The following is a 25568-nucleotide window of genomic DNA, read 5'->3' as shown; positions in this document are numbered from 1 at the left end:
AAGCCTCTTGAGTAAGAGGACTGGTTGTTCCCCTTGTAAGAGGAAGCATTCTGGTCTGAGGGTGTGGTTTTGAACCCTCCCCCCATAAAAGGAGCGACAAAAGGAGCCTCTATTTGAAGGAGACTGGAGCGCACCCATGGACTTTGCCACTTCGGTGTCCTTTTTCATTTTTCCATGCGCCTGATCTACCCCAGGTCCATAAAGATGTTCTTTGTCAAAAGGAGTCTTCAAAATAAATTGTTGGACTTCGTGCTTAAACCCAGAAATCTTTAACCAAGCATGCCTTCTGAGTAGGACGCAAGTATTGACTTCTCCAGCTGCGGTGTCAGCAGCATCTAGAGCAAACCTTATTTAAGAATTTGAAATTAGCTTTCCTTCCTGTACTAAGTCTTGCACTTTTGATATATGCTCTTCTGAAGATATTGGAGCAATTGCTCCACTTCATCCCAGGGCGCCCGTCATATCTGGCTAAAAGGCCTTGCATGTTTGCAATGTGCCAGTAATTGGCAGCTTGAGCAGCTATGCTTTTGCCGGAAGCGTCTATTAGCTTGGATTCTTTATCTGGGGGAGGAACGTCCCTAGAGGTTTGGGAATTAGCTCGCTTACGAGCACTGGACACCACCACTGATTCTAGTAGTAACTGACCTTTAATAAATACAGATCTGTTGGGGGAAGAGTCAAGATGTGTGCTTGCACAGGATCTTTAAAAATTTTCGTTGGAGTGTCTCATCATACCATTAAGCATATGGAGTGTTTAAGAGGCAGTTTGGTGTGATTATGTCCTGTATCTAGGTTAATAAAACGTCTCTTTTGTTTGGGATCCAATTTGGGAGGGACAATGTCCTAATTTGGATCTGAAGGGACAACTGTCGATTTCGGCGCCGACGATTTCGGTGCTGAGATGGAATGACCTTTGGATGCAGAAGGTTTCGGCTTCGAAGGCTGTTTCTTTCTCGGACTGGAGAGTTTTCACTTAGAGATGGATTTGGGCTTTGAACCGGAGAGGTTTGGTTCTAAAGAGCATTTGGGTCAACTCGATCCAAAGCTAGAAGGCTTGACTGTGTGTTTTGGAGCAGAGGCGTAAGAAGGGGCGTCGGAAACATTGTCTCGGTGCCGGCCTTGGCCAGAGGTGGTGCCAAAGCCTTCGATTTTTTGGGTGTGGCTTGATGGGGTTTTCAGTACTCGCGTTACCCTGTGCCTGCGGAATTTCGTTGAGGTCTATATTGAGCTCCGAGTCCGACTCCGGCACAGAGAAGCCCTCTTGCTCCTCCACAGTTGATGCATCAATTCTTATTGCTCGGACTCTTCACAGAAGATATCCGGCGTGTACTCGATATTTTGATGCTGTGTTTCTCAACGTTGAGCCCGACGATCGCAAAGGGTTTTCTTCGACTAAAATGATTTTAAGTGTTGCAGTCTTCTTCTTTGTGCTCTGGAGACAAGCACAAGTTACACACCTGGAGTGAGTCGGTGCGCAGATACTTTGCACGGCACGGAGGACAGAATCTGAACAGAGTCCGTTCCATCGACAAAAAGCTGGACCGGCGTGGTTAGGCGGGAAGGCCGGCCACAAATTTTTCCGAATGAAATGGAGATTTTGTTGAACAAAATGATACGTGGAGAAGTGGGAAACGTGTACGAAACAATACTGTAGCGGGTGGAGTGGTTTACGCACCGAGGGGAACCCGAAGGCCGGCTTCGAACCAGAGCATAACAATACACATCCAAACCGAATGGCGGATAAAAACAATCTGACAATAGAGTTGATGCCCATGCGCACTATCACCGAAAGGAGGAGTCACCTTACCTTGTGATAGGAAAGATTTATTAGAAGAAAAAACAACTTTCAAATATCAAGACTCAACACTAGATGGCAGGAGTATGCAAAGCATTTGTATCTACAGCACACCTGCCTCAAATGAATATATATATGTGTGTGTGTGTGTATGGTCCGCCCCACTTTGTCTCTGCTGGGATCAAGCAGCCGTAATCAGATAAATTACTTAACATTTTAGTCTTCAGAGGCTCCTATGAATGGAGGTATAACTTTCATTTCTGTTTTGCAGAATGAGCTGACCCCCAAAAAACGGGCCATTTACCTAAAATTAAGAAAAGTGTCTGCACACTGGGATAGTCCTCTAAAAACTGTGACTGTCCAGAGAAATCCGGGACATCTAGTCAACCTAAGGAGAGGTGACTCATTTGTCGAGTCTCGAATGAGAATCCGAAAAAGAACTGTAGTCCATCACTCAGCACCAAATGCATATCAAACACTTATTAAAATTCAAAGTAAAACTATAGAGCGTTAGAATATAATTTCGGATAAGCAAACCATTGGCAATGCCTGTGGTATGGGCAATTAGCGTGCCAATCACAAATTAAAAAGAAAACCAGACTGAGCATACTGATAAGACTCATTTTATTAAGCATATTTGGCACACAATTTACAAGAGTATACCCTTGTCAATTTAAATACAATGAGCAAGCAAAAGGCATACCAATACTTTAGTACATTACACATGACAACAAATGAAAAAAGAGGCACCGATTTTTTTAAATCAAATAAAGTCAAAGTGCATACACATTTTTTGCTAGTGCCCTACGATATCAAATTAAGGCACCTTTTAAGAATGTTAACTGGACAGTCCACGCGCTTGCAGTCTGTTCTGGAATGTACTGTTATTTTCTGTGCTTGTGGCCCTGGCCGCGATTCAAAACAGAGTTGTTTAATTGGAATGATTTTGAAGACCTCCACAATCAATGCATGGTGTTCGATGTCTGAAGAACGCATCTCCCTCTTCTGCACAGATAGAAAGACGCTGTCAGGAAAGGATCCTATATGAACTGATTCGAACTGTGACCAAATCTGTGGTACCTGGAAGAGGCCATAACAGAGTCATGCCCACTAAGACCATTCAAGCCCTGGCAGTGAGCAATTAAAAGAATCTTAGTAAGGAGGAGTCTCTAGAAAGTCTTGGCCCCTACCTGGCCAAATCTTTGCCTGCAAAACCACTGCTCAGCTTGATCAGAAACGTTTTTGAGCTTAATGAACATTAACACTGCTCAAAATTATTTTTCATTGGCCTCTATCGAATAATATTTATCTTCAGCCACACTATATGCTGCAGAAAGACGCACATGATCAGGTTACAGCAAATCATTTGATGCATTCAATTCAATAACAATGTAAATTCAAGACACATCCAAAAAATTACAGATAAAACCATTTTGACACCGCATTTCTTTTTTATTCATTTAGACGTGGGTTTGTGAATTGATTTAGCAAATCACACGTTTTCCTATCAAAACGGATGTATAAAAAGGAGAGGAGTAAAAATTAGTGAGATGTTCACACCTAACTAAGCAGCATGCTGCGGCTGTGCAGATTCACCACAACGTGTATGAGACATTGTTTGCAAACATGAAGCCTTAAGACATCTCTTTCATCTAAACATTCTACGTGAGGCATTCTATGAGTGACAGCTCAACGAGGTACATGCAGTCCAATTTCTGCAAAAATGGCACATTCCTGAAAATAAATGTTTGGTAATTTCTCCTTGACAATTATAAGTATTCCTGAATATTAGGAAGCCTCTTTGAAGTGACCATTACTGAATGGTCACAGCGTGACGTTTAGTTAAAAATACAAGAAAGCTAGCTGCAGTAGATAAATGACCAAGCAATAGATGATAGGCACAGTAAAACGACTTGTTTGACATAGGAGACGTAGTTCCTAGCTGCATATGGCATTTGCTTTTTAAACAAATATATAAATAGCCCCACCCGGTTTAGATATATTCATAAGATGTGGTAAACATTACTATTGCGGATCGTGGCTTCTGATAAAATTAGAAACCACTCAAACATCGGATCCATCTATACAAAGGCAGGTTCATTGAGGTGAGGTTGGAGTGGACTTATTTCTATGGGCCGGACACTCCTATGTAGATTCGGGTCTGGAGCTAGACCCTAGAATGAGGTCACTGAGAGGAATGTCAGCGAAGGCGAATCCACAGTGAAGTGGAGCACGTGAAGTGGAGCACGTGCACTGCTGCAGAAACATTCCATCTTCCGCAGGGCTCGAGGCCTGCAGAGGACGCCACTCCTTTCATCGCACAGACACGTTCATCCTCAAAGTGGACCCCAGCCGTTCCAAGGCAGCCATGGCAGTCAATGACTCCGAAAGGACTTGAAGAGTCAAAGAATCGGATGTTCAACATTCAAGCCACCTCAGCATCTTGATGGTCACACTATGAGTGTGCATCACACACCAGACCCGGTCTATCATGGCAAGAAGGTACAGAACTCAACTGGCCCCTGCGAGGCTATACCAATGGCACAGTGTGTGCACAACACAATGCAAAGTTATTGAGCCAAATCTAGACACAAGAGAGAAACTGCAAGGCAAACATTGGGACCACAAGCAACAAACTAACCCTCCTGGAAAATCAGCCATCTAAACAAAAAGGACAATCAAATTATTTGCGATACTAGAAACAGGGCAAAATGAAAACGGAATAATAAAAAGGAAATCTAGGAACAAAAACTTCCCAAAAACAACGTGGCTATTATACCTTGCTTCTCACACCCAAAATAGAGCAGGCACAGCGAACAATAGCCCACCTCTCTGAATGATTTACAGAGAGGTGGGCGCCATCTGCACAAGACCTCAATAGAAGTAAAGAACTCAAAGGGTGCAAAGGGGCAGAAACCATAGCAACCACAAATTTGCCGAACCACCCAACTAGGACACATGGGACAAGAGTTCCGATGGAGCCACTCTACAACAAGGATGGAACTTCGCCATTCAAATGGAGACGGAGGGCAGACCAACTGAAAACTCGACCATACACCCAGGAGCCACAAAAGGTCCTCTTCTTAGCTCAACAGACTTCAAAAGAACTGTCCTCCGAGAAACACCTTGATCTATGCAAGGTATGCCAAGCCAAGACCAATTATGCCAACCCCACTAGCAATACTGGAAAGTAACATCTGGGCAGGGATCGACTACCCTCTAGAGGCCAGAGACGACAGGGAACCGCAAAGCCCAGACCCGAGGCAACACTCAAAAGACCAGGGAGCGGAACACTTGGTCTAACCAGGAAGGTCACATACAACTGGGAGGTAAACACCCCTTGTCAAAGGGATCAGGGCAATGAGCAATGACCCGCCTCTCAATTCATACACCAAAGGCTAAAAGATCTGAGAGTGGGCCAACTGGCCTGGGGTGAACACCTCAGGCTGCCCACTCCTAGCTGATCAACAAAGGGACCAGACCCCGACTAGGACAACACAAGCTAGGCAGGAAAAGAAGGAAAACTTTGCAGGTCTAGAAGCACCACTTTATGTCAACCAAAATTTCGCTCATGGGGACAAGAAGATATCCTAAACCGATGGAATCTACTGAAACTCCTAAGGCAGATCCCCTCCATAGCAGGTGTCTCCTCAGCTGAAATAGAATTTGTCCACTTCATCAACCCTGCCCAACCTAGTGACTCAACCAGGGTTACCTGGAATTCACCAGAAATCGCCCAAAAAATCATGGAAGAAAACAAACAGTTCATGGATTAGGGAATCCTAGTAGAAATCTATCTTGAATCAGGATACCAGCAACCATCCACATGGGTAAAAAGTGCTTAGTCAGAAAAACCTAGGTCACTATCTACAACGTACTCGGTCCTTAGGAATGCAATAGGCACCTCTCCAAAGCGGAACATCCAAGAAAAAGGAGACTACCTGCCCACCAGCCCACTGGACCAACCGGGAACTGAGCCCACCATCTACAAATGGTGGTGGTTTGCAGGCGCAATCAATCAACAGCCGGCAACAGATTGATCCAAAGGACCTGGAACAAACCAGGCAGCCTCCAATCTAAGGCTCTGCTCCTGGAACATTCATGGCCTGAAGGCTAAAATCAACTATACCGACATATTGAGCTACCTTGACACATTCTCCACAATAGAGCTCCTGGTGACCTGGGCATCAAAACCAATAGCAATTACTAGATTTCCTCATGTGACCACCCCAGCAATCAGAGATGACAAATCAGTGAGCTGGAAAGGTGGCCAAGGAGTATACACATCAACAGCGTTAAAGGTAAGGTGCAGGCAGAAACCACAGATCAAGAGAGACTCCAGAAATTGCACTTATCAATTACAGTTGAGGGAAAGACACAACTTTTAATGCAGAGTAATCTTTATGTGCTGCCGACGAAGAAAGACCGCATGGAGTTATCAACAAAGATAATCTACCATATCATTAGCCTAGAGGGAAAATATCCAAGCACTCCTCTGATTGTAACTTGGGGCTTTAATATGACTTTGTTAGGCCAAACCAACAGCAGCAACATCACAGAGGCCAGGAACAAGAGTGGGCCTTCCCAATACAAACTTAGCAAGAAAGGAACAGCTGGGCCTTTCCCTGCCCGGGGAAACTAAAGCACCTGGGGCTACGTGCTCTTAACGGTCGTATTAAAGGTGACATTCCTTCAGCCCTCTCGTTTCACTCTTAATCAGGAATTCACTAATAGATCACACTTTGGAATCTCTCTAACTACTACACCTAGTGACCATGTACAAAATGGACCTTACCAGAGAGTGACCATCTCCCTCAGGAGCTGGACCTGGGAATGCTCCCAATTGAAAACAAGAGTGCAAGCAAAGTAGCCGAGACCACACATGTAATCAATCTCAAAAGAATTAAATGGTTATCCTACACAATTGAGAATCTGGAACAGGAGGCAACTAAGCACCAGCAAAGAGCGAAACATTCCCAGGGCACAAATGATAAATGTGTAGAATTCACAACTACTTTCACAAAGCAGTTCTTCACAAAAGTAAAAACTTGGGGCAGGCAATCAATATCATTTCAACCAGATCAGCCACAACCGTTACAAGACAAGACAGCCAAAGTAAGGACCTAAAATGGAAAGTGAATAATGCCCTGCGAGCAGTCCATTGGAACAACTTAAGCAAATCAAAGGCAGCCACTTTGAGGGTCGCAAAGCTGAAATGTAGACGCACAATGTGGGCAGTCAAAAATGAAAACTGCAAGACCTTCTGAGAAAAAGTCATATTTGATCTCAAACACATTTTGAGCAACTTTAGGAACACAGCCCATGCCCTAAAAAAACACTTACCAGGGAGCCCGGCTCCAATGTCTCAGAAGCTGACTGGGTCATCTACCTGCAGCCTATTTCAGTCAACAACATTGCCTATACCCAACCAGGCACAAACTGGGGCCAGAAAACCCAAGACAGGACCCAGAGCAGGGGACAGACAAGTTTGGGACCAAGGGACGGCTCACCGGGGCACCAGGACCAAATGGCATCCCTCAGGCTATATACAAAACCAACCCAGAAAAATGAGTTGAAGCACTATCAGCATTCTTCAACCACACCCTTGCTGGGGAACCAATTCCACCTTCTTGGAGAGGATCCATTATCTCCCCAATCCACAAAGCAGGTAATAAACTCGAACCAGGTAGGTTGATCATCGACAACGAAGCTTAATATTATGACGGGGTTCTTCTAGAGCACCTCAGAGACTGGGCAGAATCAAACTCCAGCATTCCCTATACCCAAACAGGGTTCTCCAAGAATGACAACAAACATAATGGACCTATCGCTTATATTTAACTCCTGCAAAACCTCAAAGCTCCCCCTCTATCTATGCTACATCGACTACCAGGTCGCCTTTGACTGGGTAGACCGGAAAAAACTATGGGAGAAACTGAAGAAATGGCAAATTGCAACTCACATCCTCAAAGCAATAGAAACTTTATACAGCAATACCTGGGTTAGGATCATGTTCTGTAATGCTGGAAACCTCTCAAGGGCCATACCTACAACAAGAGGGCTCAAACAAGGGTGTGTGCTGGCACCAAAGCTTTTCAATGTATTTTTAGCAGACCTTCCACCAATACTCGCCTCTATCAACTTGCACACTCCCAAACTAGGGTCGACCCACTGATCCAATCTACTATATGCGGACGACTTGGTGCTGCTATGCAGAACACGAGTGGGGATAAAGTGCCTAATGAAGGCCACCAAGGTATACGCTGATACAAACGGGATGAAAATAAAAAAATAAAAATCCTGATTCTTGCCACAAAGGCCTGAGGGGGAAGGTCAGCTTGGAACTAGGGGGGAGCAGGGCAAAGAAAAAAAATAGCTACAAATACCTTGGCCTCATACTAGACGGCTCCTTTAGAATACACAAAGAAGAAATCAAAAAGAAAGGACTCACTCTCACAGCTGGCCTGGAAACACTATCAAGGCACCCAAATGGACCTTCATATTGCTCAATTCCCGAAATCACCAGAGCTAAGGTAGTTCCCACCCTGGTCTTTCGGATTACTCCTTTATCCAGGGCCAGAATAGCTCTCCTACGGAGTGCGACGCTGCCGTAGGAGAGCTATTCTGGCCCTGGATAAAGCAGTAATCCGAATATACAGGCAAATCTTGCTGCTCCCCTACAGCACCTTGCCTGCCCAAATCAGGCTTGATTTTGGGCTAACAAAGCAGTCTTACTCACGAAGGGCATCCTTTGTTACTCTTTGCTACAAAGTAAAAAACTCTGAGGTACATTCCATCAATCGCTATGCATTTGAAGAGATACTAAAGAAACCACCCTCGCCCGCATGTAAACATCTTAATGATACTATCGACCTACCAAGCTTGGGGAAATTATGATCAACAACTGCAAGTCAAGATCAATTAAAAAATATCTGTGTCTAAATCTTCCAAAATCCTCGCATCACTTGAAGATAGGGCTACCCTAGCCAAAAGGTCACACGGCTGGGTCGTGCTAAAAAAGCTACAGAACAGGGTGAAGTACTAAATACCAGGATAAAAAGGAAATTTCCGGACAGTCGACTGGGAGAACTTCCAACGCTACTGCACGGTAAGCCCTGGTTGAGGGCGCTCTGGGAAATGATGTGCAGACGATGTGGCAAGGCAACAGAAAACCTGGGCCACACCATGTGGCTCAGCGATAACACCTTCCTGTCCTGTTTCAATGCATCAGACCAGGGCTCTATTGCCAAAAGTGTCAAGTACTTACAAGGAATCGAGAAGGCCCTTAAACTGGCGGAACAATAGAGCTGGTCAAAACATACGGAACTACCCCCATAACTAACTTTTTTTGCCCTAATTTTACCTTCTAGCACCCTGCTTTTTCCTGAAGTATAAAAATCTTTAAACATGCACCTGCGCTTCACATGGTTTGTTTCCATTCCTGGTCATTTTACCCAAGAAACGTATGAGCAAAAACTTTTTACCACTAGTCTGCTTTCCGTTTTTTTTTTATATCCATTCTGGCTATTTTATTTTAAGAAATGTATCAACTGCTGCTCCTAGGTTTTTGCACATTACTTTTTTAAACTGCTATTATTATAAGATTGTAAAGATTTTAAATAATCACACAAACAATAAACGTAATGTCTGACTAAGTTACACTAGTGGCGGAGATGAAAATTGTCAAAGCTTGACGCTTTGGGGGCAGCTCAGATAACACGATCACTTGTGCAGTGTCAACAGAAACAAAACTAGTACTATATAAGAGTAGCACTGCAAGAAGGCATATGGAACTGAAGGGTGGCAACATTATACCCCGAGGCACGAGCCTCATGGGATCTTGCTAAATGGTAACCTTTCCTGTACAGGTTTTTGTGCCACTCTGCACTTTGCCAAAAGTATTTGTCTCACTGCAAATCCGGATGTATAAAGTTCCTCTTCGTACAGAAGTGTGTGCGCTTGTGCTACTTGTCTCTGGCACTTGGCTGAGTAGGTACTGGTCTTGGCACGCTCACATCTTGCTGAAACATTCCTTCGCATTTGTCCAAACTTGGATTCCCTGAAAAAGAGAAAGTGGGCAGAGCTTAAGAAAGACAGTACCAACAAGTGGTTGACTAAGGACTATAGAAAGGATCATACTGAACAGTAAAAACTCAAGTTAACTAATCTGGGGCGTCACTCGTCCCTAAATGCTGCTCCGTTCTGCATGACATTTCTGCAAGTATTAGTGAGGTAGCTTAGCGTTAGAATCGTGCAAAATGTGATACCAACATGACATTCTTCACAGGGCTTAATAATAAGGTAAAAAAATAGCGATGCTATAGACCCCAAAATACGTATGGCTACTTTGCCCCTTTAACATCATAAAAGAAAATGGCCATCGCTTATTATTTGGTTACCGATTATGAATCTAATGTTAGGCATCCATCACATAGTTTCACATGTTTTTTTTTTTCAGGAATGTCAAAAGTGGTACAAATTCTTCATTTTAGTTGACCCCTAATGAAATGTGAGAAATGTTTAATAGATCCAGTAAATAAATACCTTATGATGTAAATAATAAAGTATGTTGTACTGCCCTTGCATAGTTCTTAACCACTCCTTTGTCTTTTAAAACAGGAGACCATAACATTAAGAATCACAGTTTTCAAATTCACGTCAGTCTGCAATATCTTGGTTTCAGAAGACTCTCTCTAAAGTTCGGTCCAGTGGACAAATACAAGTATCTTTTTTTCTTTAGCAAATGGTACACATGAAGGCTTGCTCTGGAATAAAGCACTGGCTTGCAAAAACTCCTTGGAGGAGAAAGAGCTACTGAAGATGAAGAATAAATGCATCCTAAATTGCTTCACACATTTGTAAAACACTGGAATCACACCAGATCGAGTACCCACACTTGCTTGACAATTTCCTAGTTGCTATGCAAGCCTCCATAAAGAACAGAGAAAACCCGTAATATAAAATCGTCCAACATTTCCCATGACCGGAGTGAGGTAAATTGCATACGTGCATGTTCCATAAGCTTTTACTTATTTTTATTAATTCAAATTTAAAGCATATCTTGGAAAGCAAATTGGCATTCAATATCTATGTGGGTTTTAGTAAATAAAATGAGGGAGTGAATGTACAGATGAATAAAAGAAAAAGTTCTTTCTAGCAGTTAATGGCTATAAGCAACATATTTACACACATTCCAAATCAGAGACCTTTTCTTACAAGGTTTTCTATCAAGGTCTCGTGTAATTGACACCAGAGCACAAAGTCACAGTACTCCTTCTAAATACAGTTAGCACTTCGCCATCCCGCCCTCACACAGCCCACACCAAGTCACGTAGGTGGGCAAAGGAACTCGGAAGGGAACTATCTCCTAAAGAATGGTGGTGGGGGGGCGGTATACTTTAGAGCCCAACACACTGCATGGAACACGGCTAGCATGCAGACGGCCACTAAAATTGCAACATATTGGTACCTGACTCAGGTGTGCCTTAACAGGGGTAATCCAGGGCTTAGCCCTGATTGTTGGTGGGGATGCGGTCTACGAGGCACGCTTATATACATACTCTGGGAATGTCCACAGACACACAGATATTGATATTGTGCTGTGTCAACAGAAACAAAACTAGTACTATATAATAGTAGCACTGCAAGACGGAATATGGATCTGAAGGGTGGCAACATTATACCCCGAGGCACGAGCCTCATGGGATCTAGCTAAATGGTAACCTTTCCTGTACAGGTTTTTGTGCCACTCTGCACTTTGCCAAAAGTATTTGCCTCACTGCAAATCCGAATGTATAAAGTTCCTCTTCGTACAGAATACAGGTATTCAGATCCCCCGTTTCGGCACGTGAGAATATAGATGGGACCTGGAAGCTATGTACACAGAAGCAGAGAGCCTTAGCATGAAGAACAAGCATTTACAATGCAATGGTTTCGCCTTTGGAAAAGTTAGAGCTATTGGCATTGTAAATGACAACATTTGTATTTATGTGTTGGTTTGAAAACAGATAAATAAATGGCATTGTCATTTACATTGCCATTAGGTTAATCTCGGCAGCCACTCTGCACTCCCTAGCATTCTGCAGTCACTCTGCACTCCCTAGCAGTCTCTCTGCAGTCCCTAGCACTCCCTAGCACTCACTAGTCACTCTGCATTCTCTAGCACTCCCTAGCACTCCCTAGTCACTCTGCACTCTCTAGCACTCCCTAGTCACTCTGCACTCCCTAGCACTCACTAGTCACTCTGCACTCTCTAGCACTCCCTAGCACTCTGCACTCTCTAGCACTCACTAGTCACTCTGCACTCTCTAGCACTCCCTAGCACTCACTAGTCACTCTGCACTCTCTAGCACTCCCTAGCACTCCCTGGTCACTCTGCACTCTCTAGCACTCTCTAGCACTCCATAGCACTGCAGCCAGCCTTCCCGCCCCAGACTGGTATCCACTGAAGCGACGAGGAGGTCCGGGCACTCCCTGGGACGCTCCGTGCCAGGGGCTGAGGGTGGCGATTAGCGAACGTGCATTCCACCGGAAATCTTTGAAATAAATCCAGTTTAAAGAAAACGGAGGGTCGGTGGCAGTCAGAACAGAAATTCAATTAAAAAAATATATAACCTGCAACCCACGGGCTGGTCCAAGCTACGAGGGGAGATACGCAGCAGCGCGCGTCACCCGAAATAAACCCACGCAGAGAATAAAGTATCCAAGAGAAGAACTGGGCAAAAGCAAGACAAGCTGGTTAAATACAGTAAGACTTGTGCCAATCGGAGGTTTGAAGCCTGGCAACAATGTGATGCAGCCTAGATGAACAAGGCTTCGAGGAGCCTTCGGGCCCGGGAGAGCAGGTGGGAAGCCGGGCACAGCGCTCGAGCCACATCCGGGGAGCCCGACTGGCAGGTCGGTGCCGGGGCTAAGGGGCGTGTGCACTGCCGCGGAGCCGGTGGGGCGGGCCAGATGTCACTTTAAGTGCCCGCTCCGATAGAAGACAAGCGAAAGGACACCGAGAAAACTTTCCGGGAGCCGAGCCTTCCAGCTGGCAAGACGAGCAATTCATTCCAACCTCCCCTGTCTGTCTCCCTCTCGTGGCCTCCTCCTCTCCCCTCTTTTCTGCCCTCCTCCTTCCCTCTTTTCCTCCCCTGCACTGCCCTGACGCCGCCTTTCTGCCCTCTCTACTCCTCTACCCTCCCTGCCTCCTCCCCTTTTTTTCTCCTCTGCCCGCCCATCCTTCACAACATGATACAATCTACTTTATTGGCACGACAAGTCAGACAAGTATTGCCAAAGTAAATACATGACAGACCCCCGCCCTCTCGTCTTTCCCGCCCACGCCCCCAGCGTCTACGTCATGAATATACACATATATACATCCATAGAGCTATACAGTATGTTGACGCCGCCTGCTGCTTTGCCTGCTATTGGCCCGGGTGGTAGTGACGAGAAACACCCCATGCCCTTCGTTGCCGCACAGCGTTCAGTTTCTGCATCATGGCTCTGTTGTGTTATTTATTTTATTATTATTTTTTTCTTCGCATTTCAGGTCATTTGTATGGTGCAGGTGATAATGCTGGCAGGGTTCACGCAGGCGAAACCCAAGAATACACTTTAGGAAAATGAGCTCTCAGAAAGCAGCAAAAAAATGTAGAGCTAGCGTTAAGACCCACTACACCACTTCCCGATCAGTCTTCTTGAAGAGAGAGGGGGTTTGGGGGAGGGACGGGGAGAGGCGGCAGAGAGGTCTGGAGAAGCAGGAGGAATTACCACGTCCCATTAGCCTCCGTCTAACCTTGTTAAAAAATCGGTTGTCTCCAGTCTGAGGAGCCGAATAATTTTTATTTGCGGGCAGGCGTCCCCGTGTGCCAGAGCCCTGCATGAACACCCCCCACGCCATGTGCAGCGGAAGGAGGCCGCCCCATCCTTCGGCGCTCGGGGAAAGGAGGTCAGTGCAATTAAACACGAGTATTGAATTTGGCAGGGGGCTGGAGTAAGCAGATGACCGCTGCTTCTTTAGACCCGCTCCCGCCCCGTCATTCAAGTAACCTCCGAGGCGTCCCCTTCTAACGCTCTCCTCCCAGACCGTCTCTGACTCACCCCGGAGGGGGGGGGAGGGCAGGGGTGATCGTGCCCGGAGACAAACTGAGGATAATAATCACCATCATTAGAGCAGCGGCCCCCGAAGTGAGCCCCGCCCGATCGATAAACACGGCGAGGTGCCAGTCACCTCCTAATGCCGCGCAGACCCCTGGGCTGACAGCTCTGGGGCTAATTGCATGTCACACTCTGCCTGTCTGGGCTGGCTTCCAACGCCCCCTCTCTCCTCTCCGCCCCCCGCAGAGCGCCCGGAGCTCAAACTCCTCTGCTACAGATTTCTAGCCGCAGAGCACCTCGTGCAGCTCCCGCGGCACCGGGCTGCTCCCTCGGCTCAGTTTGCGGAGGGGTAGGGGAGGTAGGGCAGGGAGGGAGGGGCGCCTCCGTCTGCCGGAGGATCCCCCGGAGGCAGGCGTCTCGCTTCACTCCCACAGCCGCTCGAATGACAGGCTGCGCATTACCGCTCCCCTCCCCGGGCCGCCCGCCTCCTCGCCGTCCCCAGGCACACTTCACAACTTCAAACAGACGGGCTCTTCCGGGAGCCCTCCCCCACACAAACCCGCAGACCACCCCCGCCGCCGCAGCCCAAAGTAACTGGACTTAGCCCCCCCGACACCTCACATACACGACAGTTAGGATTTTGCACCACAACTGTGTCCAGGACACTAGATATAGTCTCAATATTCACAGACGAGATTTCTCCCTCAGCAGGTTTTCTACCCTCACATTCATCTGGGCCATGTGCAGATATCCCCAATCACTCGACATACTTTCCCCAACTTGTCTAGGACTGGGTCAGGGGCAGCCCATCCCCCAAACAACTTCCACCAGGCCCACGGGCTGAAGTATGAGCTTCACAAGGGGGGGCGGGAAAGACACGGACAGCTAAAGGAACGGACAGGAAAGGAACCACTCACCTGGACTTCCTCGGCCGGCCGCCAAATGGCCCAAACAAACCTCAACCAGCCAAAAAAAAGCCCCGGCCACCGCCGCATGGCGTGGGCAAAAGAGAACAATTCTCGGGAACGCCCCCGAATCTGGTCCGGCCTTGACGGACAGATCCGGCACCCAATGGCTAGCCTCCATTTATGGAGCTAGCCAATGGGAGCCGGGGGACGTTCCTGAAGTCCTTATTGCAAGCAAAGGATTTCGCCTGCGCCGAAAAGCTGCGCAGAGCGCAGCCTTCGGCAGGCGAAACCCAATGATGAGGCAATTTTATCTGTTTCTATTTAGCGAATATACACTGCTAGGAAATCGCCCACTGACAGGGATCGCCCAGGCAGCGTAGGACGGCAACCCTGGTAAAGAACCAGATACTACGTAAATGTGATTACCTCACCCAGTAGGAGAGGGAACTTGCATGGCACGGCTGTAGGCAAGAAAGGATGTGGGGCATTGGCAAGAAAAAGCATGAGCTTCTGCAACACTGTAAGGAAGAAACCCGGTCTTATTTCCGGAGACACCCATCGGTCCAAGGTGATCTCTCTTCACTTGAAAGAAATCTCAGGCACATCCTTCAACTGGGGTACCATGCAGCTGCTAGGTCAATGAGTTTAATTAAGTTTTGGGGGTGCAAGCCCATGATGACAAACGTGGTTGCTGCTGTAGTTGTCCTCGATTAGATCCACTCCAGCTAGTCAAAAATAGTGACAGGGAGGAATGTCGCAGGGCAAGGAGAGACTGGATAAGAATTGCTTGTTGCAGCCCTGACCTTTCTAAATTGTTAGGAATGCCTTGAAGAAGAGGCAAGTCAGAACAAGTGAGAAGCGGCTCTCAGTGGAGATATCTGCCTTCTCTCCAAACAGCCTCTTGCCATCAATCAAGCATCAATCAATCAATCAGTGACACTTATAAAGCGCGCTACATACCCGTGGGGTCTCAAGGCGCTGGGGGGGGGGGGAGCCGCTACTGCTCGAACAGCCAGGTCTTCAGCTTCTTCCTGAAGGAGAGGTGGTCTTGGGTCAGGCGCAGGTCGGTCGGGAGGGAGTTCCAGGTCTTGGCGGCCAGGTGGGAGAAGGACCTTCCTCCTGTAGTCGCTCTTCGGATGCGGGGGACGGCGGCGAGGGCGTGGTTGGCTGATCGGAGGTGGCGTTTGGGAGCGTAGAAGTTGACTCGGCTGTTGAGGTAGCTCGGGCCTTGGTCGTGTAGGGCTTTGTGTGCGTGGGTGAGGAGGCGGAAGGTGATTCTTTTGTTGACGGGGAGCCAGTGAAGGTCTCGCAGATGTCCGGAGATGTGGCTGGTTCGTGGGATGTCGAGGATGAGTCTGGCTGAGGCGTTCTGGATCCGCTGGAGTCTCTTCTGGAGCTTGGCGGTGGTCCCGGCGTAGAGGGCGTTGCCGTAGTCCAGTCGGCTGGTGACGAGGGCCTGGGTGACGGTCTTCCTGGTCTCGGTGGGGATCCACCAGAAGATCTTCCGTAGCATGCGTAGGATGTTGAAGCATGCCGAGGAGACGTTGTTGACTTGCCTGGTCATGGAGAGGGAGGAGTCCAGGATGAAGCCCAGGTTGCGTGCATGGTCTGTCGGTTTGGGTGCGGTGCCCAGGGCGGGAGGCCACCAGGAGTCGTCCCAGGCGGAGGGAGAGGAGCCCAGGATGAGGACCTCCGTCTTGTCCGAGTTCAGTTTCAGGCGGCTGGTCGTCATCCACTCGGCTACCTCTTTCATCCCTTCGTGCAGGTTGGCTATGGCGGCGGCGGGGTCGTTGGTCAGGGAGAGGATCAGCTGGGTGTCGTCGGCGTAGGAGATTATGCTGAGGTTGTGTTTGCGTACGATGGCCGCGAGGGGGCTCATGTAGACGTTGAAGAGGGTGGGGCTCAGAGATGATCCTTGGGGGACGCCGCAGATGACTTCGGTGGCCTCTGACTTGTACGGTGGTAGGCGGACTCTCTGTGTTCTCCCGTCGAGGAAGGAGGTGATCCACTCCAGCGCCTTGTCCTGGATTCCGACGTTGCTGAGGCGCCGTACTAGGGTGCGGTGGCAGACCGTGTCGAATGCCGCGGAGAGGTCTAGGAGGATGAGGGCCGCTGTTTCTCCATTGTCCATCAGGGCTCGGATGTCGTCGGTGGCGGCGATGAGGGCGGTCTCGGTGCTGTGGTTGGCTCGGAAGCCGGACTGTGAGGGGTCGAGGGATCCGTTCGTCTCGAGGAAAGCGGCCATCTGCTTGTTGACGGTCTTCTCGATGACTTTGGCTGGAAACGGGAGGAGCGAGATGGGGCGGTAATTCTTGAGGTCGGTGGGGTCCGCTGTTGGTTTCTTGAGTAGGGCGCTGAGTTCGGCGTGTTTCCAGCTCTCGGGGAAGATGGTGGTGTCGAGGGATGTGTTGATGATGTCTCGCAGGTGGGGTGCGATGACAGCGTCGGCTTTGTTGAAGACGTGGTGAGGGCAGGGGTCGGTCAGCATCAGCACTCCCTGAAACTCCCAAAACATTCACCCAAGAATGACATCTGAGAACAACACCTGTGTCAATTGACCTTGCAATCACATCCATCAAATCCAGACAGGAAAGCAATCTTTGGTTCAAAAGGTCTAACCCATCACTATTTACCCCCTCAAACCAGGCACCGGAGGCTAAGGACAACATACTTTTCTCCCATTAACATCTAACATTTTCCATTCTGTTTCAGAGGCGAATAAGGGGACAGTATTTGGTCTTATTCAGAATTATGACCACCATGCTCACAGCATTGAGGTGAGGACCAAAAAGCCTGGGAATATGATTATTCTTGCTGACAGTCTGTCAATATACTGCCTGAGAAGAATGTGCTTTCACCATGTACATCAAAAAGGGTCTCATTAAAAGCTTGCATGACAAACCTGATACAGCCAAAATAGAAGTCTTTTCAGAGGTAGTGGGTGGAAGATTTGGCATTTCCACAGCTTTGGAAATCCCACACATGTGTTGTGTGAGGGATTTCCGAACCTGCTGAAATGTCTGTTCATCATGCTGCTTCAAAATGTATGTATTTACATCATCACGATATAGTGTTCTTAAAAGAGGTGCATCTTCACCTGTTCTCTAAACTATGGCATGGTTGGTGTGGTCTTAATATATACAATGCTGTTGTTAAAGATCCCGGGTGCCTAGATAGAAAAGCCCTACTACTTTAAAAAAAAATACTTCTTTAGTTCTTGGCTACAGGTATGCTGAGACCCACCAGAGATGATTAGCTTATCAGCCAGATATGCGGGGCTGCTGGTAATGATGGATTTGTAAGTAATGCAGCTGGTTTTGAAGATGGCGTGGGCCAGCAAGGGGAGCTAGTGGAATCACATCAGGATTGGGGTAAAGTAATCATTCCATTTTATCGGGCCCAAGATGAGATGTTCTGCAGCACGTTCTCCCTTCTGGAAAAATACCAAGCCATTAACAGCCATATGTCACAACTTAGAAGGTATTCAGAATGTCTGCCTCTGATGCATCTTTATCATGAGAAGGGTACGGCTCAGGAAATTCGTGAGCCCTGAGGAAGCAGCACTGCTTTCTTCATCTGACAAAGCTTCGCTCACTCTGCCAAGAATCTCTGGAGCCGAACAGCAAAGACAGAAGGAAGGATTGCCTTCAGTGCAAGACGGATCGCCCAAATCTCCAGAAGGTTGATGTGGAGCCCGGACTCCGCCGGACACCAGAGGCCTCTGATCTCCGCCTCTCCCATGTGGCCGCTCCACCCCAGAAGTGATGCAACTGTCACCACTGTGAACTATGGCTTGGAAAGGGAGTGGGAACTGCCAATGACCCAATCTCGGTTCGTTTGCCACCACTCCAATTGCTGTGCAGTGCACTCTGAGAACTGGACGCAATCAGAAAGATTCCCCTGATGCTATGCCCACTGGAACTTCAGGTCCCACTACAGAGCACCATATGCAACCAGCAGGAAGCAGGAGGCCATTAGCCTCAGGGTCATTCTGACTGAAACTCAGGATAGAGGCTGAATGATTGGAATCATCACCCTAATATCCTGGACTCGCTGCTCAGGAGGATAAGCCCGATACTGCGCTTTGTCCAGAACCGCTCCGATGAAAAGGAGCTTCTGAGAGGGAATCAGGTGTGACTTCGGCACGCTGATGGTGCACCCCAGCGGATGCAGGAGGTCGGCCCTAGTCTGGAGGTGGGAGACGACAGCACTGGGCGAGACCGCCTTCAACAGCCAGTCGTTGAGATAGGGGAAGACTTGAACCCCTGATCTGCGCAGATGAGCTGCGACCATCGCCACCACTTTCGTGAACACCCGAGGGACGCTTGTAAGGCCAAAGGGGAACACAGTAAACTGAAAGTGCTCTGGGCCCACCCTGAGCCGTAGGCCTGTGGGCCGGCAGGATGGGGACGTAAGGTCGAGGTCAGACAGGACCTGAGACAATTTCAACATTATGAACGTCTCCTTCCGGAGGAAGTCGTTGACGTTCCCGAATTCCAAGATAGGATGCAGGCTCTTGTCCTTCTTGAGCACCAGAAAGTAGTAGGAATAACAACCATGACATACTTCTGGGGCAGGAACTCACTCGATGGCTCCCTTGGCCAAGAGAGCCGTAACTTCCGGGTGGAGAAGGACCAAGTGATCCTCCGACATGCGATGAAATCAAGGTGGCATGGATGGAGGGGTAGTCTCGAAGGGGAGGGAGTAGCCCCTTCGGACTATCAGCAAAACCCACCTGTCCGACGTGATGTTGAGCCAGTGGGGGAGGTGATCTCGAATCCTGAGCCTGAAAGGTCGGACTAGGAGGGCTTGTAGGCTGCTGCAGAGGGTAAGCTGGTGGACTGGCCCGCTCACTGGCCCCCAGACCCACGACGGTGGGTTCCACATCCCCGGCCGCACAGAGGCTGGACAGCTTGCACAGGCATGTGGCTCTGGACAGAACATGGCGGGCACCCCTTCTGTAGCCACGAAAGGGGCAAAAAGTAGACTGTGCGGGCAAGAGGTGGAAGTGAGGCCCTAGGACCTGGCCGTAGTACTGGAATCCTTAAAGAGCTCAAGCGCGTTGTCTGCCTTGTCGCCAAACAAGCGACGGCCATCAAAGGGCATGTCCAAAATTGTAGCTTGGAAATCACCTGAAAAGCCAGTGGACTTCAGCCAGGCGTAGCGTCTGAGGGCTATTGACGCTGAAATCGTCCTGCCCAGAGAGTCAGCAGTTTCCAGCTCACATCTTATGGTTAACTATGCTGCGTCTCTCCCATCAGCAACTGCACGGGGGAGCACGGCCCGGGCCTCCTCCGGGCACTGAGGCAGCACCTGAGCGACCGTGTCCCACACAGAGTGGGAGTAATGGCCCAAAAGACATTCACCGCTCACCGACCGCAGTCCTAAGCTGGAGGGAGAAAACATCATCTTCCCAAGGTGGTCCAGCTTCTTGGATTCCTTATCAGGTGGTGCAGTAGGGAATGCACCCTTGGAAGTCGAGGCTTAAGACCACCCAGCTCTCAGAGGTGGGGTATTGGGAGAGGAAAATGGGATAGTCCGGGGCCGGGCGGTTGCGTTAGGCAATCATCCTATCCACAGGTGCCCCTGTGTTGGGCTTGGACCAAGTGCCCGAAAGTTGTCCGTGAGGGCCTCATTGAACGGCAGCAGGGGCTCCGAAGAGGCCACTGCCAGTTCGAGTACCTCGGTCAGGAGGTTAGTCCTGGCCACCACATTAGGAAGCTCAAGGCTTAAGGCTTAAGGCTTCAGCCACCCTACGCAACACCACTACGAATGATGCACCCTCCTCCGTAGCTATGGAAGGGGGAGATAGCATGCCAAGGTCTGGGGAGGTGCCCAGACCACTGGCCTCACCCAACTCCTCTCTCTAGGTCCGGTTCCTCTAACTGGTCTGCCAGAGGGTCCACAGACCCCTCGCAGTCCTCCTCACCCTCCTCTGATAGCCACTCAGGGCAATAGGGAACACCAGGGGAGAACAGGGGTACAAAAGTACCGGTTTGCGCCGGTACCAACGTCGGTCCGGCTCCATGGCCACATTGAGGGAGAAGCCAGGCTCGACGTCGGTTGGGGACACAATCAGCATCTGAGGGGGCGCCAATAGATTTGCGCCGGAAGAGGTGCCACAAGGTCGACCAGTGACGATCCGGATCCAGGCCGGGATACCTGCGGCACCGGAGTCGAAGCTGCCAGCATCGAAGGCCGGCCTGCCCAAAGATAGAGTGGAGAGCTTTGTAAAAATGACGAAGTTGGGCAGGAGTCGCTCCGGTTCCCGGGAAGGAAAGGAGGTTCAGAGTTGACCCAACAGACTACCATCCACATCCTGCGCTGGGCGACGGACGGGGAGAACGTAATGAGCAACGGTGCTTCTTCACCATCTTTTTGTGCTTCGACTTAGACAAAGATGAGGAGTGGTAGTGATTGCTTCGCAACCGGTCCCGCGACCTCTCTCTCGACCAGGACCTCGAGCGGCGCAGAGCCAACTGCCGGGCCTCCAGAAGCTTTCGGGACCGCTCCCGCAAAGACGTCCCGCCATGGCCCGGCAGACAGAGCACAAATTCGGGTTGTGGTCGTGCTCCAGGCACACAAGATGGGGGTCCATCACCGACATCAGCTTGCGGCAGAAGCCACAAGGCTTGAAGCCGGGTCACCGAGATGACATCCCTGTGCACCAGGAGTGGTGACGAGTCCAAAAGTGACCGCGCTGGCCGGCGTGGAAAAATAAATAACTGATGTCAGCGCAGAGGGGCAGCGTCTAAGTAGATACTGCAATGTCATCCAAGCGGTCACAACGCCAATGACGAATGTGGAGTCGATCGACGCCACCTACCGATGCGCAGGCGTACTGTTGAAGAAAAAATTCTCAGGATACAGTGACGCTGGGGGGTAATTCTAAGGTGAGGAATCCATAACTAATATTCTCTTTCAGATTAGCTGGGCAGTTTGAGGAAAGGCCTCTTGTAGCTTTTTGTATCCCTGCAGCGTCCACTTCTTTGTCTTGGGTACAAGAGTGAGCAGGTCCAGTACTTCAAGGCTCTTCTCAATGACAGGCAGCAGCTCCAGTTCTTTTCTGTTCTTCCTCACGTCTAAGTTTTCTGAAGTGGGTGCCTGGAGGTGCCACATTTATGCCTGGCGGGAGCTAGTGGCTAGAAATGACTTCAAAGTAATCCCTAATGGGGTAAAGGTTTGCAGGGACACACTACTCACTTTGGGCATTTTCAAGAGGGCCAAAGTCTTCAAACATAATAAACTTAGGTTCAAAGGGATGGGGGTTAGTATGGGGAGTGTCCTATGGTAATCCTTGTGTCATCCCACATATAACACTAACATCCAGTTCAGGGCAATCACAGAACCCACAATAAACCCAAAGACAGACATCTTGTAAAAGAAAAAACAGACAGGGCTTTCAGCAACCAGACAGTGAATACACAATAATTGTATTGGCACCCAGTTTCCCTACCTTTCAAGTGTGCCCCTAGAGTTATATGTAACTCCAGCAGACCTGTCAAGCAGGCTTTGAAGTCCAAGCTGGATATGACACTGTAATGTCAAAAAGGTTGCACACAGCCCACCTTGTATATTATGTCAAATTCAGAGGAGTTATCTCTATATGTTCACATCAACCTATTATTAAGTCCTGGAAATGTGCCCCCCTGGTGCTTCAAAGAGAGAAATATACCTTTTTAAAAGTTCATTTTCCTTAATCTTCATTAAAAAGCCAATTTCACTTTTAATTTGGATTTTTAATAACTATGAAAATGAGTTGTTTAACTATTTTTCTAGTTGGTCTCATTCTTGAGAGACAGTATTAGGATTTTTGACGTGTACTTTAGTTTTCCACATAGAACAGCTAGGCCTTACACATTAAAAATAGCTTTTGGGTGCAAATCACTTTAGAGCCATGTTAACTTTGCATTTCTACAAGTCCTACTTTTAATACCACACACCCTGCTTTGTGGGTAACAAGCCCTACACAGGAATGAATTATTAATATTTAGATGGGAGGTTTTGACCTGTCAAAAGGGTTTGAAAGGTCGAATGGCAGTGTTGAAACTGCCACAGTTAGGCTACAATGCTAGGCGTGAAGCCATGCTTTACATTGTCACTGTAGTGGATGGTGCAATAGGTGATGCAGTCACAGTACTGACATTTAACAGACCAGGTCTGGATACATTTTGTACTTCATATACTAGGGCCTTATATGCAAGTTAAATATACCAATAAGGAAAATGCCAATTCAACTATGTTTAGAGGTGAAGCACAGGCACTTTACTTCTCATTGGCTGGGGCAAATTGCACAGAGTTGTAAAACCAGCAAATATATAGGGTCCAGCAAAAGCTGAAAAAAACCAAGATGATCATGCAGAAAAGGCAACTTTCCAACAAGATTCACCTGCATCTGGTGCTGCTTGAGTTTTATTATGACTTTGGGAAGGGCAGAATATGGTGGAAAAGCAGAAAGGAATTACCCAGATTAGACTTCAAAAGAACATTAACTGTGGAGTTGACCTTTAGCAAACGGAACACAGCCTCAGCACTTAGCATTTCTTTTGCCGTAGCAAACAAATCAATATTTCATAATTCCAATGGGGAGATGAAAACTTCGAGCAATTAGTTGTTTGAAACCCATCTGAGTGTCTCTTGAAGAGATCTAATCTTTTCGTCTACCTTGATGTTAAAGCCTGACAGGGGAATGAGTACACATGAAGGTGAAATTTCAAGACTGTTACAGATTATGCTTTTCCAGTGCTGCACCTCCCTTGAGACAACGTTTTACCTTGTTCATTCTTGCATAGTCATAAAGTCCCAAAAATGAATGGTTTAAACAACTTAGAGACCAGATGTAATCTTCCAAGCTACAAAGTATTTAAGGGGTAAGGCTCGCTCCAATTTTGTTGTTCACAGCTGGTGCAGTGAACAAAGGCCTCACAGAGCCCACGGGGATTTCAAACCGCTTGTGCTCCTTGAGACCTTTGATTTGTTAGAACATTTTGCCTTCTAGTGGTGGACTGTTCTAATAGCCTTATAGACCTCTGTAGCTGGTTTATACCAGCATTAAAGTCCCGCTCCCTTGTTAAAGGCCCTCTGTGCGGGCCTTTAATTGGAGGTATAGCACGCTGTAGCAGGCTATTAAGTTAGAGTAAAGAAATGTCCATGCATATGAAAAGGGAAAAAGAACTCCAACAGCCACCACACAAGTGTCCGGGGAGGAGGGAAGGCGCATATGAATCTACAGCACTACATGCAAAGAACAGATGCTTACAGGGTAACATAATCTCTTTGAGGCATGTGTGGCTGTCGATGCACATGCTTTGTATAGACTGTAAGCAGTGCCCACGAAAATCGGTGGCCAATCTGTGGGTGTTGCAATTGCTTGGAAAACTGTACGTAGCACTGGCGGATCTACATTAGCTTTTTGATGTGCTAGAACATGCACACAATAATGTTTAGTGAAAGTGTGTGGTGTAGACCATATAGCTGCCTTACATATGTCAACTATTGGGATATTGTCCAGGAACGCCATGGAGGCTTTCATTTTATGAGTACCATTTGCTTAAGGGAGTGTAGGTAAGATATTTTAGTTTTGACATAACATGTTTGAATACACTTAATTATCCACCTATAAATTACTGATTTAGATATGGGCTTTCCTTTGTGAGGGGATGAAAAAGCAACAAAGAGTTGTTTCGTTTTACAGAAATCTTTGGCTATGTCAATGTAATACATTAGAGCTCTAATAACATCTAGTGTACGATGAGCCCTTTCTGAAACTGAGTCTAGTGCAGGGAAGAAAAGAGCTAACTCAACTAATTGGTTAAGGTGGAAAGGAGAAACCACCTTTGGAAGGAAGAGTTGGTGCAAAGGACCACCCTATCCGTGTGCAGTTGAAAGAACGGTTCTTCGAAGGTTAGAGCCTGGAACTCACTGACACGCCTAAGTGAAGTAATGGCAATTAAAAAGGCAAACTTCCAAGATAAAAACTGGAGGAAACAATTATGTAATGGTTCAAAAGGTGGAGTCCAGTAAGGACAATATTGAGAGTCCATGTGGGTGCACGTGGAACTCTGGGAGGAATTCTTTTTTTAAAGCCTTACATAAAGGCCTTAATACATGGTACTTTGAAATGGTGCCTATTTTGTAGATAGGCAACCACTGCAGCAAGATGTAAGCGTATTGAAGTACAGGCAAGGCCAGAGAGCTGTAAATGAAGAAGGTCGCAAACAATGTTTTGCAGTTGCTTTAAATGGATCAATTTTGCTATTACCGTAGTAAAAGACAAATCTCTTGGGTGCGTGGCTTGCCTGGCTCGAAGATGGCTGCAGCCTGAGCGAGCTCCAGCAGCCACCCGCAATATCCTACATTTATTTGCGCCTACGTGGTCTCGGATGGCTTAATTTCCAGTGGTAGTCGCTGTGGTAGTGCTTGGGCAGCAGCGGCAGAGGTTTGGTGTCGTCTGGGGTCGGAGAACGTAGTTCAGCAGTCTGCGCCATCGGGCCAAGTGACGAAGTGTGCTGGTGGGCGGGCCGATCCACTGCTGTTTTTGCACATTTACACAAACACCCACAATGGTACAGACGGGTTGATTCAAAGTTACTGAGTCACTAATGTGCAAATGAAAGTGGATGACATTTTATTCCTCTCATAGGCTGAATAGCAAAAATACTTTGCCTACGGTTGTGGGGGTATGGAGTCATTGAAACAGGGTATGTGAATATGTTGATGTAATTGACCTTTCCCATACTACTACTGCTGGAACTTGGAGAATAGCTTCCTTTTTTCAAGGC

General features: G+C 47.8%; 1 protein-coding gene across 3 annotated transcripts in view; it reads right to left on the bottom strand.

Annotated features, from left to right (window-relative positions):
* Positions 1 to 2402: 2402 nt before the first annotated feature.
* Positions 2403 to 25568, bottom strand: part of SNX4 (sorting nexin 4) — a 499472-nt gene continuing 476306 nt past the window's right edge. For 2 of the 3 annotated variants that reach the window (XM_086957435.1, XM_086957434.1), the window contains one exon: positions 2403 to 9854. In XM_086957435.1, the coding sequence (XP_086813561.1) occupies positions 9807 to 9854 (48 nt within the window). In that variant the 3' untranslated portion in view covers positions 2403 to 9806. The remainder of the gene's footprint in view (positions 9855 to 25568) is intronic. The other variant, XR_015308499.1, reaches the window with a different exon arrangement.

Source organism: Lissotriton vulgaris, chromosome 2_1, assembly GCF_964263255.1.
Source record: "Lissotriton vulgaris chromosome 2_1, aLisVul1.2, whole genome shotgun sequence".
NCBI classification, from domain to species: domain Eukaryota; kingdom Metazoa; phylum Chordata; class Amphibia; order Caudata; family Salamandridae; genus Lissotriton; species Lissotriton vulgaris.
The sequence above is the reverse complement of the archived record's forward strand: the minus strand, read 5'-3'. Positions and strand labels throughout refer to the sequence as shown.